The 20,874-nt window shown below is 44.7% G+C and overlaps 1 protein-coding gene across 3 annotated transcripts in view; it reads right to left on the bottom strand.

Annotated features, from left to right (window-relative positions):
• Window positions 1–20,874, bottom strand: part of LOC134355789 (A disintegrin and metalloproteinase with thrombospondin motifs 7) — a 203,747-nt gene that overhangs the window by 102,273 nt on the left and 80,600 nt on the right. For all 3 annotated transcript variants that reach the window (XR_010020204.1, XM_063066203.1, XM_063066204.1), the window contains 7 exons: window positions 20,042–20,191; window positions 18,784–18,927; window positions 16,906–17,050; window positions 14,934–15,026; window positions 9,094–9,239; window positions 3,191–3,360; window positions 677–810 (listed from right to left, as the gene is read on the bottom strand). Coding sequence is in view for 2 of the 3 variants with exons in the window: in XM_063066203.1 (XP_062922273.1) it covers window positions 677–810; window positions 3,191–3,360; window positions 9,094–9,239; window positions 14,934–15,026; window positions 16,906–17,050; window positions 18,784–18,927; window positions 20,042–20,191 (982 nt within the window). In the remaining variant the exon portion in view is untranslated. The remainder of the gene's footprint in view (window positions 1–676; window positions 811–3,190; window positions 3,361–9,093; window positions 9,240–14,933; window positions 15,027–16,905; window positions 17,051–18,783; window positions 18,928–20,041; window positions 20,192–20,874) is intronic.

Raw genomic sequence — 20,874 nt, 5'->3', positions numbered from 1 at the left:
AAATGTTCCTTTCGAACTGACTAACAATTCTGTCACGAATTTTGGCACAAAGGGGTGAGCCACGACCCATCCTTGCTTGCAAAGACTGAGCCTCTGATGGACGCTACTTTTATACCCAGTCATGATACCTCACCTGCTACCAATTAGCCTGCTTAATGTGGAGTCTTCCAAACCAGTGTTACTTGAATATTCTGTGCACTTCTCAATCTTATTTTAACTCTGTCCCAACTTTTGTTGAGTATGTTGCAGCCATCAAATTCTAAATTTGTGTATACTTACAAAATACAATTAAGTTGGTCAGTAAAACTATTGAAAATCTTTTCTTTGTACTTTTGTCAGTTAAATAAAGGTTCACGTGAATTAACATATCACAGATTTTTGTTTTTATTGCATTTTGGAAAATATCCCAACTTTTCTGGAAATGGGGTTTGTGTGTGTGTGTATATATATATATATATACACACATACACTTTCATAATAAATTTACACTGAACTTTGAACAGCATGTTCCTCCATATGGATACATTACACCCATGTGACTCTATCATCCAATGAGGTCCCAGTATGTTGCTGTATTTGGATACATTACACCCATATGACTCTATTGTCCAATGAGGTCCCAGTATGTTGCTCCATCTGGACACTTTACACTCCTAGCCTTGAAACTAAACTGTACCTTGCAGATTCCATTGATGCACATGTCTCGGCTGGTGTTCCCCTCAAAGCATGGCGTTCCGTCAGTCACGGCATCCAACATCTTCACTGAGAAATAGCCATCTCGAGGTCGGCAGTGTAGCTCACAGGGGTTAACTGGAGGCACAGTCACCATGGGAAAAGTCAAGTAAACTCCAGTCATTCAACTTACTGCAATTTCTTTCTTTAGTAAGATTATTTGTTATTTAGAGGTACTGCATAGTAACAGACCCTTTCAGCCCAAAGAGTTGTGCCACCCAAATATATCTATGTGGCTAACCAACCTACGGATTTGTAGGACTTGAGAATGTGGAGGAAACTAGAGCACCTAGAGGAAACCCACTCAGTCACAGAGAGAGCTTACAGGCTCCATAGAGATGGGTGCGGGATGGTGAGGGACTTTAATAACTGATGCCCCCTTCTTGAGGACCAACAAGGAGTAAATGGGACTAACTCGAGTGGACAGCTTGGACAGTATGAGCAAGCTGGGCTGTAGGCCCTGTTTCCCTGCTGCATAACCCACTCTGTGATTCGAAAACAAAACCTGTGGTCCTACCCACAGGCACCAGTCTGTACCACTGAGGCCACAGAGAGGTCAGACATGGACTTCACCGCAGAGTTGAGCGCTCCGATTTCTGAAAAAAAAACATCCAGCAAAAATAAAATTGAACTTTCCCCAGAATTTCCACCTGGGCGTCACAGGAAATTAGCAACAGGCTAATTTTAGCATCTCAGATCAGCCGAATCCGAGTGTCAGGCTCAAGAGAAACTATTCAAGATGTGAGGTTGTTTATTGTCCTTATTCAGTACACAAGTGTAAAGGAGAACAAAAGGACTGTTACTTCGGATCTGTTGCAGCATAAAAAACAGTAAGCATAAAAATGCAATAAATGTAAATATAAACGCAATCCAATAAAACACAATGTACAAGAAAGAGTTGATGGTGGCTGTAGATACATAAGAGATTGGTTATCTATCTATTTATTGAGATACAGTGTGGAACAGGTTATTCTGGCCCTTCAAGCTGCACTGCCCAACTATTCCTGATTTAACCCGAGCCTAATCATGGACAATTTACAACGACCAATTAACCAGCCGACTGTTTCGTGCTTGGACTATGGGAGGAAACTGGAAGAAACCCACACAGTCACGGGAAGAACGTACAGAGAGTGGTGGGAATTGAACCCAGGTCATTGGTTCTGTAAAGCGTTGTGCTAACCACTACGCTACTGTGCTGCTCCGTTATAGACAGTACACAGACAGATTGTATGTACATAAACTGATGCTTGGTGCATGAGTATCTGTACACAAGGTGACTGACAGGAAATGATAAAGTGACAAGAGAAACGCTTCTCGGTAGCAGCAGGGCAAATGAAAACACAATAGGACAGAGACTGCGTCAGTGTGGGTATGAGGTGTGGAGTGTCAGTGTAAAGTGACAGTGAATGGGGGGGATGAAGGGGGTGATGAGGGATTGTGGAGAGGAGTGTGTCAGTGTGGGTATGAGGTGTGGAGTGTCAGTGTAAAGTGACAGTGAATGGGGGGGATGAAGGGGGTGATGAGGGATTGTGGAGAGGAGTGTGTCAGTGTCGGTATGAGGTGTGGAGTGACAGTGTAAAGTGACAGTGAATGGGGGTTGAAGGGGTGGTGAGGGACTGTGGAGAGGAGAGGCTGATGTGCACGTAGTGGTAGTGATGTGGGGTAATGGCTGCAGCTGTTGTTCAGTCTAATGAATTGGGGGAGGTAATTGTTTTTGTGTCCAGTGGTTCTGGCATGGATGTGGCACACTTTGTCGATGTTGGCTCTTTCAAGGAGTGATGAATAAAACAAAAATCAAGAACACGGACTGTTAGGCCGGGTAACAGCTTCTTCCCCCAAGGCTGAGAGACTCCTGAGCAGCAAGCTGCAACCCAGTTCACATTATTTATGACCGAGCCAGTAGCACGAATACTGTTTAAATGTTTCATATGCACTTTATTTTAACTTGTGCAGCTATGGAAAATTTTAATTATCTGTTAATATTATTGTGTTAATATGATTTTATGTGCTGTACATGATATATGTACTGTGTTTTGCATCTTGATGCCTGAGGAACATGGTTTCATTTAGCTGTATATGTGTGTACAATGACAATAGACTTGAACTTGAAATCAATGAGCAAAGTTATTTATTTATGGATTGATTTATTTAGAGACACGGCACAGTACAGGCCTTGCAGCCGGACGAGTTGCAATGTTCCGCAATTCACTCATTTAACATCTGGCCTAATTTACATTGACCAATTAACATACTAACTGGGATGTCTTTGGACTGTGGGAGGAAAGAGAAGCACCCAGAGGAAACCAGGCGGTTGCAGGGTGACCGTACAAACTCCACGCAGACAGCGCCAGGATTGAACTCCAAACTCTGGGATGCCACGAGCTGTTTGTGCGTCACGCTAATTGCTGGTAAAACATGAAGGGTGACAGTGAACACAAGGAACTAAATATGGACTTACTTCTGCTGAGAACGGGAATCCATTTATGGAGCTTCCCCTTGTAAGGCAGGGCGTCAAACTGACTGCACTGCAGGTGACGGAAGGAAGGTGTTTCTGACACACAGGCTTTGACGTTGCATATCCTGAACCTCTTCCTCTCCCCGAGGCAGTACGAGCCACCGTACTTGGGCCTGAAAATGAGAGATGTCCACAGGGTATTAATTCATGGTTTAGTAGCAGCGACTGCTGAGAAATCATGGACGTTTATCATGCAAGGCCAAGCCAGCCAAAATGGACCTCAATTTACATGGAACACAGCACATTACAGCACAGAAATTGGCCCCTCGTACAACACTGGAGCCTTGAGTCTGTGAGTCTCTGCGAGTCTGCTGGGGAAGTCGACGGCCCAGTGTCTGTGAAACTATGTCCACAGGAGGCTGGAGGCCAAAGATGCCCTATCCTGGGGTTAGAGGACTGTATGTGATTGTGGGTGAGGGGGTGGGAGGGAGGAATGGGGCTTGTTTTGCTGCTGTTGATTTGTTGCCTGGTATGTTCTGTGTTGTTCTGCCGAGCACAGTGGGCATGTGACACCCCCGCTGGAGTGTGTGGTGACAGTTGCGGGCTGCCCCCACCACATCTTTTTATGTGTTGGTTGCTAATGAAAATGGCGCATTGCACTGTATGTTTCAATGTACTTACAGAGCCAATAAGAAGTATTCACAGCTGATCTCCATTTAATTAAGTATGTGACTTCTAAAACCAATTGGCTGCACCTGTGATGATTTGGTGTGTCTTTAAAGGGGGTGAATACTTGTGCAATCAATTATTTTGTGTTTTATATTTGTAATTAATTTAGATCACTTTGTTGCAGTCTGTTCTCACTTTGACATGAAAGTCTTTTGCTGTTGATCAGTGTCAAAAAAGCCAAATTAAATCCACTGTGATTCAATGTTGTAAAACAATAAAATATGAAAGCTTCCAAAGGGATGGGATGAATACTTCTTGTAAGTAACGTATGAGAATAAATCTGAATTTCTGTGCCAAACAAATGAAATTAATAATCAAATCATTGCGCATTAGAATCATAGAACATTCAATTGTATTGCAGTACAATGCAATACATAATAAATGAATTACAGTAAGTATATTTATGTACATTAACTAATTCAATTAAAAATAGTAGTGCAAAAAAGGAGTGATTTTTAAGAAGTGAGTTAGTGTTCATGGGTTCAATGTCTATTTAGAAATCAGATGGCAGAGGGAGGAGCTGTTCCTGAATCACTGAGTCTGTGAATCTGATTCAGAATGAGAATCAGGTTTAATATCACTGGCATATGTTGTGAAATTTGTTGTTATGCAGCAGCAACACATTGCAATACATAATAATAAAAGCTGTAAATTACATTAAGTGTGTGTGTGTGTATATATATTACATTAAGTCAGATTCACAGACTCAGTGATTCAGGAACAGCTCCTCCCTCTGCCATCCCATTTCTAAATAGACATTGATCCCATGAACACTATCTCACTTTTTAAAAATTACTCCTTTTTTTGCACTACTATTTTTAATTGTATTAGTTAATATACATAAATATACTTACTGCAATTCATTTATTATGTATTGCATTGTACTGCTGCCGCTGAATTAACAAACTTCATGACATATGCCAGTGATAATAAACCTGAATCTGATATTATCTATCAACAAGACGATGACCTTCCAGCCCACACTGTACTTACTGCACACTGCCAAGATGCAAAACTAATTTTCCTCAGGATCACACTGAACTGTCTCCCACTCCTTCATCTTGCCTTCCACCGACCACCCAGATGGTTTACATCTGTGTTTTATTTCGGCGTTCTATTAATGACCAGAACAGATGTGGTTAACCCTTCAGGTCTCGGTGCAGAGCACTCCCAGACAGTTGTAGCTAAAGCTTCGCATTGGGAACTGATTCATCAAGGGAGAGCTGCATGGTCAGGGGAGGTCGTGTACTTTATCTGAGGGATAGGTAGTGTGAGCATCTGTTTTGTCCAGTGTTAGAGACTGTAATACTTGTGAAGCAAAACAATAGTCGTGAGGCACTGGTGAGATGTTTTCTTCAACTACACTCCTGATCCTGGGCACCAACTCCTCAGAGGAACAATCCAGGACCCGACATACTGATGCAATCGCGCCCACTGGAGACTCTACTTGTTTCGGAGTTTGAGGAGATTTGGTATGTCACCAAGGGCTCTTACATATTTCTATAAATGTATGGTGGACAGCATTCTGATTGAAAATAGAACATCAAACCACTCTAAACTCAATCTAATCCTTCCCCCCCACATAGCCTTCCATTTTCTTATCATCCATGTGCCTATCTCAGTTTCTTAGATGTCCCTAATGTATCCACCTTTACCACCGCCCCTGGCAGCGAGTTCCATGCAGCGATCGCTGTGTGAAAAATCCTAACTCTAACATCCCTCCTACACTTTCCTCCAATCACCTTAAATTTACGTCCCCTTGTATTAGCCATTTCCGCCCTGGGAAAAAGTCTCGGGCATGGAATCACTCCCTGGTATGGAGTCTCCAAAGAACAGGATCACAAGGGGCTGAGATGTTTTTAGACTCAACCAACTCCATCATTGAGGCATCTTCAAAACACAATTCCCCGAGAAGGTGACATCCTTCATGAAGGATTTCCATCACCCAGGACATGCCCCCTTCTCATTACTACCATCAAGGTGGATTTACAGGAGCCTGAAGGCACACACTCAACATTTTAAGAACAGCTTCTTCCCCTCCACCATCAGGTTTCTGAACTATCCATGACCCCATGAACACTACCTAACCATTTGGCTCCGTTTTCTATTACCTACCTATCTATCTGCCAGTGTGAGGAGTTTGTACAGAACTCTGCAAAAGTCTCAGGCACATACAAGGTGCGTAAAGTTTCTGCCCAGTACTGTAGTAATTTTATATATCGCACTGTACTGCAGCCGCAAAAAGTGACAAATTCCATTGCATGATGTGTCTGATGATAAACCTGACTCTGATCTGGGTCTCTATTCTGGACTGAGAGTGGGAAGGGGACAGGGAGAGGGGAATCATGGATGGGAAAAGGGGAGGGAGAGGGGAAGGAGTGGGGAATCATGGTTGGGAAAGGGCAGGGAGAGGGGAATCATGGTTGGGTACAGGGGAGGGAGAGGGGAAGGAAAGAGGAGGGAGTGGGGAGGGAGAGGGGAACACCAATGCAACATAAGTGGGCGGAGCTAAGATGGCACCAGATAACGACTTCGAGCTCAACTGAGGAAACAGCTTATTTCTACCTTTAATGTCTCTCTTTTTCCTTTCCAGGTCGAGGACCCTGACCTAGAGCTGTACTCAAACTTTTGTTCTTTCCACTGATGGTTCCCCAACCCAAGGGCTCAATGACAGACCATTCCTCAATATCCCAAGGGTACGGCCTAGAAAACGAGCATGTCTTTAGGATTCCGAGGCTTCGTGGCCCTGGGAACAAGCCGATTCTATGCCAGTGCCACCAACTGAAGCAATGCAGGACAAAACGGAACACTGGGAGCAGCAGATCAACTGTCGGTGGCTCTGTACTCGGATCGTCTCATTTTCTCTCTCTCTCTCTCACACACACACACACACACACACACACTGGCAGGGAGAGTTTGTGGCCAATTCTCAAGTCCGAGAACTTGGAAAAGGTGACATGGCAGACTTTAACACCGTAAATCAGTGAGTTGATTTGTCTATGTTTCCCCTCTCGCTGGGTGACACCCCTATGCCCATCTATTAGGGGGAGAGAGAGAGAGCCTGTTGTATGTTGAATTGTCTGGTGAACGATTAGTTTTTGTTGTACTGCAGATCATGGTCTTTTTTGGGGGGTCTTTGCTATTGCATGCTTGGTGGATGGAGGTTGCTGATGCTGAAGGAGGAGGGTCGATGCTTTGCTGCTGCTTGTGCATGGGAGGGAGTATTGGGGGCGCTCTGGGGTTCTAACATTTTTACTGTCACTCATTCCTTGGGCCACCCTTCTGTTTTGTGTGTGTTGCTTGTCTGTGAAGAACAAGAATTTCAGGTTGTATATTGTATATATGCTCTGATATTAAAAGAAACCATTGAAATAATAAACATTTTGTAATGATCAATAAAACAATTATTTGAAATTAAATGATCTTGACCGGTCTCTCAGGGCTGGGTGTATCTGCACCCACACCAACCCCTGTCCCTGGCACTCCTACTCTGCCACCTGTCACACACCCCTCCCATGTTGCTCCACCCTCGTCATTCCCAACATTCTCTGCTCCCGCCAGATTTACAAACTCGCTCTCCGCTCCACGTTGACAAATACGGTACTGTACAAAAGTCTTAGACACTGTAGCTATATATATATATACACACATGCCTTAGACCTTTGCACAGTACCGTACTTCCCCCCACAACTACGTGGATTTCCTCCAGGTACTCTGATTTTCTCTGCATTCTCCTGCATTACATAAAACCATTTTCACTGGAAGAGTAGAACATATCCCTCTCAAGCAAAGAAATCAAAACAGGAAACGTGTTCCAGCAACAGCTGTCAAGAAAAGTCAATTTGGCGTTGCTTCAGTGGAAAACACCCATCATATTGCCAAGTTAAGCAATAAGCCTAAAGATCGGGAAAGCCTCAGAGCTCAGCAAAGTCAAAATAAAGAGAGGAGGTTAGAACACAGAACACTACAGCACAGTACAGGCACTTTATCAACTGGCGTGGATAACTTCACTCACAATTCCAAACTGATTTGAGTCTCCAAACTTAGACTCAATTCAATGACATCTTAAAACTCATGTTACACACACAAAACGCTGGAGGAACTCAGCAGGCCAGGCAGCGTCTATGGAAAAAAGTACAGTCGACGTTTCGGCCCGAGACCCTCCGGCAGGACTGGCCTGCTGAGTTCCTCTAGCATTTTGTGTGTGTTGCTTGGATTGCCAGCATCTGCAGATTTTCTTCTGTTTGTGATTAAAGCTCGCGTTCTCATGTGCTGAGGGGCCCAAGAGGTAGTATAGCACAACGCTTTACAATACAGGCAACCCTGGTTCAACTCCTGCTGCTGTCTGTAAGGAGTTTATACGTTCTCCCCGTGACTGCATAGGTTTCCACTGGGTGCTCTGGTTTCCTCCCACAGTCCAAAGACGTACCAGTTGGTGGGTTAATTAGTCATGGTAAATAGTCCTGTTATTAGGCTAGGGTTAAACTGGGGATTGCTGGGCAAGGCAGCTTGAAGGGCCAGAAGGGCCTGTTCTGAGCTGTATCTCAATAAATTAATCAATTAATCCATCAATAAATAAATTAATTTATTTATTTGCACAATTTGTCTTCTTTTGCAGTGGTTGTTACTTTTTAATGTATCTCTTTTCATAAATTCTACTGTATTTCTTTACTTTTCTGAAAATGCTTGCAAGACGAATCTCTAGGTGCTACATGGTAACATATAAATATCCAAGAGGAAGAAGTAGCTTTCTTTTTGTCCTTCTGCACAAATATTGCCTCTGAGACATCTTCCCTTTTGCAAACTGAAATAGCAGTAAATGTTTTGAACATCTGTAAGTGTGCAGTGATCCACTTTGCCAGAAAGAATGGAGAAAGGCCTCATATATAAACTCATATATGATAACCTCATCAGCCTCATACATGGTAACATTTCCATACTTTGATAATAAATTGACTTTGATGTAAGATTGAAGATCGTTTAACATCTTTTCCAGTACACAAGTGCAAAGGAGAATGAACTAATTGTTACTCCAGATCCGATGCAGCACAAAAAACACAATGAGATAAAGACTACGATAATAAAAAGAAACACAATACCTCAAGTCCCTCAGCCCACCATTCATGTATCTGAACACCACTGTTAGGTTGATACGAGCTGAGTAATCAAGGTCTTACGTGGGATTGTTGCAGTGTCTCTCTGCGCTTTGTGTTCCTGCTCCACAGGTTCGGCTGCAAGATGACCAGGAGCTCCATGCTCCCCACTTTCCGTCTGTAGTCTGAGGATGCTGGAGCGTGGGTACACACTGTCCACTGAAACACCGCTGCAAGAGGATAGCAAGAGTTAAAATGGGAGATCTGACATGGAAGAGTCTCAGCACAGCACATAGCACTATGGCGGTGACACAACCCAGACCCAGGTTAAAACCCGGCCACTGTCTGGAAGGAGTTTGGACGTTGCTCCCATAACCGCGTGGCGTTTCTCTGGGCGCTCCAGATTCCAAAGGTGTATGAGTTAGTAGGCTCACCTGGGGGTCCCTTAATAAGGCTACAGTTAAATAGGAAGGATGCCGAGTGGCTTCTTGCTCTGGCTTGGGAGTCAAGAACTGAAAGCTAGCAAGAAAAGCAAACGGCTGTGAATTCTTGGAATTCTTCACACCCAGGGCATTGGGGAAGCTCAGTTGTTCAAAATATCCAAGGCTGAGGTCAGGAAATGCGGAGATGTGGCATGGCAGTATAGGGTTTATACTTCATTGTCGCTAAACAATTGATACTACAGCGTACAATCATCACAGCGATACTTGATTCTGCGCTTCATGCTCCCTGGAGTACAAATCGATAGTAATACTAAAAATTTAAATTATAAATCATAAATAGAAAATAGAAAAATGTAAAGTAAGGTAGTGCAAAAAAACTGAGAGGCAGGTCCAGATATTTGGAGGGTATGGCCCAGATCCGGGTCAGGATCCGTTCAGCAGTCTTATCACAGTTAGAAAGAAGCTGTTCCCAAATCTAGCTGTACAAGTGTTCAAGCTCCTGAGCCTTCTCCCGGAGGGAAGAGGGACGAAAAGTGTGTTGGCTGGGTGGGTCTGTCCTTGATTATCCTGGCAGCACTGCTCCGACAGCGTGCGGTGTAAAGTGAGTCCAAGGACGGAAGATTGGTTTGTGTGACGTGCTGGGCCGCGTTCACAATCTTCTGCAGCTTCTTCCGGTCTTGGACAGGACAACTTCCATACCAGGTTGAGATGCACCCTAGAAGAATGTTTTCTACGGTGCATCTATTAAAAATTAATGAGGGTTTTAGGGGACAGGCCAAATTTCTTCAGCTTAGCATGATGTGACTGCAGTACAGGCAACCTGGGTTCCATTCCTGTCGCTGTCTGTTAAGGAGTTTGTACGTTCTCCCCGTGACCATGTGGGTTTCCCCTGGGTGCTCTGGTTTCCTCCCACATTCCAAAGACATACAGGTTAGTAGGTTAATTGGTCACGTGGGTGTAACTGGGAGGAGTGGGCTCATTGGGCTGGAAGGGCCTGTTATCGTGATGTAACGCTATCATGGCACCAGCAACCCAGCTTCAATTCCCACCGCTGGCTGTAAGGAGTTCATACGTTCTCCCCGTGATCGCATGGGTTTCCTCTGGGTGCTCCTGTTTCCTCCCACAGTGCAAATATGTACCGGGCTAAAAGTTCAAATCACGTGTGTAATTTGGCATGGCCAAGTCATTGGGTATATTTGAAGCAGAGGTTGATACGTTCTTGATTAGTAAGGGCATCAAAGATTACAAGAAGGCAAAAGAATGAGGTTGAGAGGGAAAACAATTCAGCCATGATGGAATGGTAGAACAGCCTTGATGGGCCGAATGGTGAAATTCTTGTTCACTGTCTATGGTCTTATGGTTTGGGTCCATTGGCTGGAAGAGCTTGTTACTTTGCTGGATCTCCAAATAAATTATTGGAATTTCAGACTCCTGTTCTGATGATACATCAACAACATGATGATAAAAGTATTAGTTTTATTTGTCACATGTATATTGAAACATCAAAACATACAGTGAAATGTATCGTTTGCATCAATGTAGTCCGATGATGTGTTAGGAGCAGCCTGCAAAGTGTCACCACGCTTCTGGCGCCAACACAGACCACAAAACCACAAAATATAGGAGCAGAATTAGGCCATTTGGCCCATCGAGACTGCTCTGCAATTTCATCATGATTTATCCATTTTCCCTCTCAGTCCCAATCCCCTGCCTTCTCTCTGGATCCCTTCATGCCCTGACCAATCAAGAATCTATCAACCTCTGCCTTAAATACACCCAATGACTTGGCCTTCACAGCCGCCTGTGGCAACAAATTCCACAGATTCACCATCTCTGGCTAAAGAAATCCTTCCGCATCTCCATCCTAAAAGGACGCCCCTCTGTTCTGAGGCTGTGTTGTCTGGTCTTTGAGAGCCCACAACTTACTAAGCCGAAGCTGTATGCCTTTGGACTGTGGGAAGAAACAGGAGCACCTGGAGGAAACCCACGTGGTCACGGGGAAGAACGTACGAACTCCTTACAGAGTCTCTTCTGCTTTAAAACATGCTAAAGCACTTCGGTAGGCACAGTCCCAATAACACTTGCATTAACGAAATTATAGGAGATGGAGTCATGAGTGAAATCAGCCGTGATCCAGAGGTTTGATCCGAAATGTTGATAATTCCTTTCCTCCCACAGATGCTACTCGATCCTCTGAATTCCTCCAGCAGATTTTCTTCTGTTTTAACAATACTTCTCTGGTTGTATAGTGGACCGAGACATCCTGGGGTCGTGAAAAAAAACGATAAAAACAGATGATGTTCTTTTCCTTTCTTCTCAAAGGGAGTGAATGAACAGTGAGGACTTCCATATTCATTAGTGATCAGAAGAATCACTAATTCTTCGCATTGTCAGGAGGCTTCACAAGGATGGATGCCGAGAGGTTCCTTGCTCAGGCTTGGGAATCAAGAAAAGCAGCGGGCTGTGAAATCTTGGAATTCCTTACCCCAGGGCACTGGGGAAGCTCAGTTGTCCAAAGTATCCAAGGCTACATCCACACTACGCCGGATAATTTTGAAAACGAAGCTTTTTCTCTTCGTTTGACCTTCCGTCCACACAGAAACGGCGTTTTCATCTACCGAAAATGGAGATTTTCGAAAATACTCCCCAGAGTGTGTAAATTTGAAAACAATTGTTTTGCGTTGTAGTGTGGACAGGGTAAAACACCACAACCACAATGCTTCTTCTGCTCCTGCTTGGGACTGTGCAAGCACTGCCGGACGGCTGTTCTTGGTTCTTGATTCTCCAAAATATTCCACATGGAATTTAAACTGGAGGTGGCTTTCAAACTGGTCCCCTCGGTTTCTCTGTTTGCATCTTCTGCTCATCTGCCCGTACCCTCCAGTCTCCCAGTCTGCGGTGGTCATACCCTCGATCCCCTGTACCCTGTGGTCTCCAAGCCAGCACTGTCACTGACTGACCACCGCTGTTATAACGTACAGTCAGTGTGAACGGCGTGAGAGTTAAATTGTAAAGTGAGCTTTTTTGACTAGATCCCCTAAATTGATTTGATTGAATCTATCTTTAAAAATATTAATGTCAGAAATACTGTGCAGGTCTGGAGGCAGAAGATTCCACTCTCTTGGTTCTTGGTTCTTGATCCTCCAAAATATTCCACATAGAATTTAAACTGGAGGTGGCGAAGGGTGGGCTTAAGAAGGAGATTTTTGAAGAAGAAAAGCTGCCTTAAATTTAATTGGGTTTGATTGTATGATTGTGTTAGGATTAAGATTATTCCATGCTTTAATTGTGTGGGGGAAAAATGAATTGCTGTACACATCTGACTTGGTAGTTAGTATTTCAAATTGAGTTGAGTGCACTCTTCTGCTCCTAATAGGTTTGGGTTTGATGTGGGATTGGTAGTCTTTGTTGAGTTGACCATTTAACCTTTTGTAATTGTTGATAATGTTGAACTTGTGTAGAGGACAGCTTCATGCGTGTGTTGTTTACTTTATTGCCTTCGTTAATAGCTTGTTTGGAATTAAACATCTCCACTGCTTTGCTGACTTTGTAGTCGTTTGTAACTCGCAGAAACAGCTCGACTTCATTGTCTGTCTAAACGAGGAAGTCCGGTCTGCTTTCTCCAGCGGAGGTTTTCTTTGTATTCCTCAAAGACATTTTTGAAACTTTTCTTTCTCTGTTGTTGTAGGTATTCTAGTTTTTGACCAATGGAAATAGCACAACGCTGCCGCGGAAACATAAATATTATACCATTTCCTCTTTGCTTGTTTTTTGTAGATATGTCTGTGCATGCCCAGTAGGAGGAAATTCGCCCAAATATCTGTTTTAGTGTGGACAGAGATATTTTGAAAAACACCTAGTGTGGACGCCTGTCGTTTTTACTCGAAACTGGCGTTTTCAAAATTATCCGGTCTAGTGTGGACGTAGCCCAAGATTGAAGTCAGTAAGAAGGGGGCAACATGGAGAGATAGTTGACAGCATGATGCTCTTACAGCACCAGCAACCCCAGTTCAATTCCTGTCGCTGTCTGTAAGGAGTTTGTACGTTCTAACAGTGACCGTGTGGGTTTTCCCTGGGTGCTCTGGTTTCCTCCCACACTCCAAAGATGGGCAGGTTGGTAGGGTAGTCGGTCACGTGGCTGCAATTAGCCAATGCTGCCTCATTGGGTTGGAAGGATCTGTCACTGTGCTGTCTCTCGAAGTAAAAAAACAAAGGGGCACAAAACGCTGGAGGAACTCAGCAGGTCAGGCAGCGTCTATGGAGGGAGATCTTTTGGGCCGAGATCTTTTATCAGAACTCATCGTCAGGATTCCTGGTGAAGGACCTCGGCCTGAACCATCGAATGCTTATTTCCCTCCATACAGTGGTGCTAGAAAGTTTGTGAACCCTGCAGACTTTTCTCTTATTTCTGCAAAAATATGAATTAAAATGTGATCAGATCTTCACGCAAGTCCTAAAACTAGATAAAGAGAACCCAATTAAATAAATAGCACAAAAACATTCTCCTTGTTCATTTATTTATTGGGAAAGGTGATCCAATATTACATGTATTTGCTGGGAAGAATATGTGAACCCATGGGGCGATGCCTGCTACAAAAGCTATTTGGAGTCGGGTGTTCCAGTCAATGAGATCAGACTGGAGGTGTGGGTTGTAGAGGTGCCCTAGCCCATATAAAAAAGACACAGAAAGGCAGGTTAATGACAGAGCCTGCTCTTCTAAAGAAAGATCTTTTTAAGTGCACCATGCCTCATTCAAAACAATTTTCAGAGGACCTTAGAGGAAGGATTGTAGAGATGCATGAAGCTGGAAAAGCCTACCACGGTATTTCTGAAGACTTGAGTGTTCATCAGTCCACAGTAAGAGAAGTTGTCTACAAATGGAGGAAATTCAGTACTGTTACTACTCACCCTAGGAGTGGGCCTCCTGCAAAGATCATTAATTTGACCATCATAGCCCTCCCCACCATGGAGCACATCGACACAAAGCACTGTCACAGGAAAGCAAAATCCATCGTCAGAGACCCCCACCATCCAGGCCATGCTCTCTTCTTGCTACTGCCATCAGGAAGAAGGTACAAGAACCTCAGGTTTCACGTCACTAGGTTCAAGACAGTAATTGCCCTTCAACCATCAGACCCCTGAACCACAGGGGATAACTCCACTCACCCCAACTCTGAACTGTTCCCACAACCAATGGACTCACTTTCAAGGACTCTTCATCTCATGCTTTCCAGCTTTATTGCTTATTTATTTTTTTTTGTATTTGTACAGCTTGCTCTCTTTTGTACTCTGGTGGAACGCCTAAGTTGGTGCGGTCTTTCATTGATTCTGTTATGGTTATTATTTGATCATGGATTTATTAAGTATCTCTGAATGAAAATGAATCTCAGGGTTGTATATGGTGCCACATGTATACTTTGATAATAAATTTACTTAGAACTTTGTAATCAATGCATGATGAAGAACTGGATCAACCCGTACCTTGTTGTCCCCACACTTCGTACCGTCCACGGCAGCGTCGAGCTTGGAATGGCAAGTGTTTCCCACGGTGCACCACAGGGTGTTGCAGACATTCTGTTTGGAAGAGAGAGAGGGAATTATCTCACTTCAAGCAACAATTCGCAACTCAAAATGGATATAAAATTCAAGTGATTTGGGCTTTTTGCCAATGCCCAACCCCATCCAGTAAATATCTTTCACTATCCAAGCCACACTGTGTGACTCTCTGCCATAACATCATGAGAGATAGGAACAGAATTAGACTGTTCTGCCCATTGAGTCTGCTCTGCCATTTTCTCATGGCTGACTTATTATCCCTCTCAACCCGATTTTCTTGCCTTCTCCCTGTAAACTTTGACACCCTGACTAATCAAGATCGTATCAACCTCCACTTTAAATATACCCAATGACTTGGCCTCCACAGCTGCCTGTGGCAATGAATTCCACAGATTCCCCACCCTCTGGCTAAAGAAATTCCTCCTTATCTCTGTTCCAAAGGGATTATATCTTGGCCATTCCTTTTACTCTTCCCGACCTTCTGGGAGAAGATACAGGAGCGTGAAAGCCTAGACCATAAGAATAAAGCATAGGAGCAGAATTAGGCTAATCAGCCCATCGAGTCTGCTCTGCCAGACTCACTTCCCTGCTGCAGTCAGACTCCTGAACCAATCACCTCTTTCACATCCCACATTCTCGGATCATTAACTCTACCTCCCTCAGTTTCTTCTGTGACAGGGTCCTGAATTACCCCTATGAACTGTGCTCGTTTACCCCTATTAACTGTGCTTTTGAAAAAGAGAGTTATTTAACATCGATATCTTGTGTTGAAGAGAGAGAGAGACGAAGACTAACTGTTGGACTGTCCCTTTAAGGCACTGGAAGTAACTTTTGGATTTCTGCTGAGTTGGAAAGAGAGATGGCACCGAGCAGCTCATAAGTTGCTATGGTAACCGAGGGCGGTTGTTTGATGGACAATCGATGTTATGATTTTCGGTGGGTTGTTGCTACTTCCCAAGGACATGGCATGCTAGTGTATGTCTTACACAGAGAAGGGAAGGAGGAGTTATTTGAATGACAGCTGGTATCCAGTATGGTGAGATAAATAGGAGGTCAGATGACATAGACCTCAAACACGTTTTGGACACTGAATGAGCTTTGTTGTGCCCGCAGAAAAAGTGGGTTTTTGGAGGATCGATCAGACAGATCAATCAGTGGCTCTTGCAGTGAAAAGGAAAGGGGTTGATTGGTGGGGAGTTGTCCATGTGTCCACTTTTGCCTGGGTGATAGCTCCACCACAGAAAACCGGTCCCGTTTGTTGTGGTCACAGTCGGTGACTTTTAAAGAATTTCGGAGGACAATGAGAAGATCGACGGCGTCAGCTCACCTGAAGACTCAAATCTCTCCCTCTCTCTATCACTACTCAACTCCATACCATGAGCTGAACTGAACTTTACTCATCATCGTAAGACTGTACCTTTTTACCCCTAGACTTGAAGTAGCTTGGTTTATCATATATATTTCCACACGTACTGATATACTCACTTATATATATATATATCATTGCTAACCTGTTTGATTTACCTACATTTATATTACTGTATTGCGTAGTTACTAATAAATATTATTAGTTAATAGCAATACTGGACTCCAAAGTGTTTCCATCTCTGCTGGTTCTTTATTCCCGTCACGGGGTACATGACACTTCAGTAACTGGTTTTTCTTTTTGCACTGCTTCAGACTGCACTTCAGCCTTTGCACCACTCTCAAGCCTTGTGTCCATTTCTGTATGTATCGCTGCGTTTATAATCACTATGTACACTGTTCACTCTGTGACCTTCTTATGAGTTGCAGCTTGGTGTTTGTGACAATACACTGATCTACATCTGCTATGACTTCCCACTGACTGGAGCCCTCAGGACTGAGGGAGGTGAAAGGTCAAGGGTTGCGGGCTTACATCCACGTTATCGCAAAACGCTGATTTGGCTCCGTACTGCAGCCGACACTGATGATTGGCATCGTACAGCACCCCCGGTGCTACTGAGGGTAACTCGATGGCTTCTTTGGCGGGCCGATCATCTAAGCAGAGGCCCCAACCACGGCTGGAAATGACAACCGGACAAAGTCAGAACGAAGTGTCGAAACAACCAAAAGTAGCCACAGCGGCTCCAGTGAAAACTCAAAGTTCAAAATACATTTATTATCGAAGTATGTATACACTATATCAGCTTGAGATTCGTCTCCTTGCAGACAGCCACAAAAAAAAGGAACACAATAGAACCCGTCTAAAGAAAAACCCCACACAAACAACCTGAAAGAGCTCAGCAGGCCAGGCAGCTTCAAAACAGAAAAGAGTAAACAGTCGATGTTTTGAGTGCCAAGACTATTCATCAAGACTCAGTCCTGATGAAGGGTCCTGGCCTGAAATATTGACTGTTTATTCCTCTCCACAGATGCTGCCTGACCTACTGAGCTCCTGTGTGTTGCTATTTAATTTACACGTCGTGCGTATGAATTAAGTGTACCGTGTTGTGTATTTTCGTCCAGGTGAACATTGTTTCACTTTGCTACATACATGTACTGTACTGTGCAAAAGTCTTAGGCGCATATATATAGTTAGGCTACAGTACTATAGTAATTTTATATATTGCACTGTACTGCTGCCACAAAAAGAAACAAATTTCATGATATATGTGAGTGATGATAAACCTGATTCTGATCTGGGTCTCTATTATGGACTGAGAGTGGGAAGGGGGCAGGGAGAGGGGAATCATGGTTGGGAAAAGGGGGAAGGGAGAGGGGAGGGAGCGGGAGGCACCAGAGAGACATTCTGTAATAATCCATATACCAATTGTTAGGAACCAAGTGACATTGCCCGGTGTCTCAGGGCTGGGTGCATCTGCACCCACCCCACCACTACCCAGCCCCTGGCGGTTCTTCTCTGCCACCTGCCCCACACCCTCCTGTGCCATTCCACCCTCGCTATTCCAAACATCCATTGCTCCCGGCAGATTTACAAACTCTTTCTCCGCACCATGTTGACAAATACGATGCTGTGCAAAAGTCTAAAGCACAACCCTCTCCCTGGCTACACTTACTTGTGCCTTAAGACTTTTCCTTAGTACTGGATATGGCTGACCTCCAAGAGGACCACAACCTTGTCGTGGTTAGGAGCTTGTGTGCCTCGATGACCTGGAGAGCTATGTTGGCTGGAGCCAAGGCTTTATGCTTTGGCTGGTAGGGTTACCATGACAAGCAGGTCAAAGGGTAGAGGCCAGACTAGGAGTGGTCCACCAGTCCTCCAGGTTTGGGGGCTCAGCTCAAGGCTAACAACCCTGACTGGTCAAACAAAACTGTTACGGAAAAAGCACTGAAGAATCTTCCTACACCTGAGTACGATAGTATTCCTGAGTCTTGACCTGGGACTTGCATGACTGACAGTAGTGAAAACCATGAGGAAGCTACTGACACAATGAAGGAACACTGCCAGAGATGGAGGACCTTCATTGTTGCCCTGAATGCCAGCAGTGTAACAGGCCAGGCAGTAAGTAACCGTATGGTTATAAGTACACGGCGAATGACAACAAACTTTGGGTCTCACCCTATCAGAGAGACTCTCCTTCTGTCCATCCCTCCCACATCTTCTCTGCAACTTTTCTCACTTCCCCAGTTCTGATGAAGTGCCTCAGACCTTAAACGTTCCCTCTGTTTCTCTCTCCGCAGATCTGTTGAGTGTTTTATAACCCTTGTCCCGAACAGTGACATCAGAGGCCGAGGACGAACCGACCCACCCACCTCCCCAGGCGACAGCGGATTCAGAACGCAGGTCACTTACTCGAGGAAGCGGGTGATATACTCTCTGCTGCATCGGGACCAGGTGAGTGGGCTGGTGTCGTACAGCAGCTGGGGAGACATGATGAACGGCCTCTTCCCAATGGGCTCGCAGTCGTTGCCGGTCCCGTCGTGCTGGATCCCAAAGCTATACAAAAGATCCCGGGAAACAGAAGGAAAGATGAGTTGTATCAGGAGGCCGGGCAGGTTGCACCTCAACGCCAGATCTGCAGGTACCTCACCAACTTACAACATAAATGTGCATCACATCAGCATGCTAACATACAAATATACTGTATGGTACAGGAAATATACTGCAGAAGACAGGAAGCCTCTAAAATGATTAGTCAAAACTTCCCAGCACATCACTAGCACCAGGCTACAAGCCATCAAGGACATGTATACAGAAAGGTGCCAGAAAAGGGCAGTAACATCAAGAAGGATCCCACCCGTCCTGCTCATGGACTGTTTGTCCCTCTCCCATCAGCAAGGAAGCTCTGCATCATCCACATGAGGAACAGCAGACTCAAAAACAGTTACTTTCCCCAAGCAGTAAGGCTGAGCAACACCTCCACCCACTAACCCACCCCTCCACACCCCAACCACCACTACTTTATCATTTCCTGTCAGGGTCACCTTATGTACAGACACTCCTGGATCAAGCGTCACTTTACGTACACTTAATCAGTCTATCTGTATAAACTAACCTTATGCATTTATGTTTATTGTGTTTTTTATGCTCATGTGTTTTCTAATGCTGCATCGTACCCAGAGTAACCATCACTTTGCTCTCGTTTACACTCATGTACTGAAGAATAGCACCTAGACACGGAGCTCCCTGTCTCTACCACTTCCAGGGCAAAGATGAAACTTTCCATACAGTAAAGTTGCTCAGGGGAAAACCCTGGCCCTGGTCACAAAGGGTGTGAGAATATTGGTCATGGGTTACGAGCTTGGTCTCAACATCCCTGAAGATCTATCTTGGGCCCAACGTATCAATGCCGCAGGAAGGAGGCACGCCAGTGGCTACATTTCCTTACGAGTTAGATTTGGTATGTCACCAAAGACTCGCCAAGTTCCACAGATGTACCATGGAAAGCATTGTAACTGGTTGTGTTTCTGGTACGGAGGGGCCATTGCACAAGATTGCTAAAGCTGCAGAGGTTTGAAAACTCAGCCAGCTCCATCATGGGCACTGGCATCCAGGACACCTTCAAACGGCGATGCCTGAGAAAGGCAGCGCCCAGCCATCCTGTACTTACTTGTGTCCGAGCTCATGCGCGACTGTGAAAGCCAGGGGGAGGCCCGTGTCCTCGTTAATGCTGCAGCTCCTGTGCGGTTGGCACATCCCAGAGACATGCGACAATCCCAGCGTCTCACACGGGCGGTTCATGCCAGCACACACGTCCTTCCTAGTCAGCACAAGAACAGCAGCCATCAAAACCCCCACCTACCGAGAGGTTTACAAAGTTTTGACAGAGGTGTACAAATTCACGAGGGGCAAGCGGGCACTTTCCACTGTGACTGTAACAAGAGGCCATGGGTTAAGGGTGAAAGGAGAAATGTTTAAGGGGGACATGAGGGGAATTTCTTCACTCAGAGTGTGGAACGAGCTACCGGCAGAAGTGGTGGATGCGGTTCAATTTCAACATTTAAGAGAAATTTGGATGATGGGGAAGGAATGGAGGGCTATGGTCCGGTTGCAGATCGATGGGACTAGGCAGATTCAGAAGGAATGGGCCAAAGGGCCTGTTTTTATGCTATAGTGTTCTATGACTCTAACTACGTTATCCCCCTGAGGCACAGCAATGCTTGGCAGTGCAAACACCTGGTGACAGGTTTAGGATCCCACCGACTGTAGATTAAGATAAATCAGATTCAGATTAATTTATCACATGGCCATCAAAGCAGACAGAGAAATGCATCGTTCACGTTAACAACAAACACACCGAAGGATGTGCTGGGGGCAGCCTGCAAGAGTCACCACGCAACCAGCTTAGCGTTTCCATAAGGCTCAGCAGAACACAGAACACCACACAGAACATGCCAAGCAGTAAAGCAACAACAGTGAGATAAGTCTCATTCCTGCCTCCAT

This window comes from Mobula hypostoma, chromosome 13 (genome assembly GCF_963921235.1).
Source record: "Mobula hypostoma chromosome 13, sMobHyp1.1, whole genome shotgun sequence".
NCBI classification, from domain to species: Eukaryota; Metazoa; Chordata; class Chondrichthyes; order Myliobatiformes; family Myliobatidae; genus Mobula; species Mobula hypostoma.
Note: the sequence above shows the minus strand (reverse complement) of the source record. Positions and strands in the feature narration are given on the sequence as shown.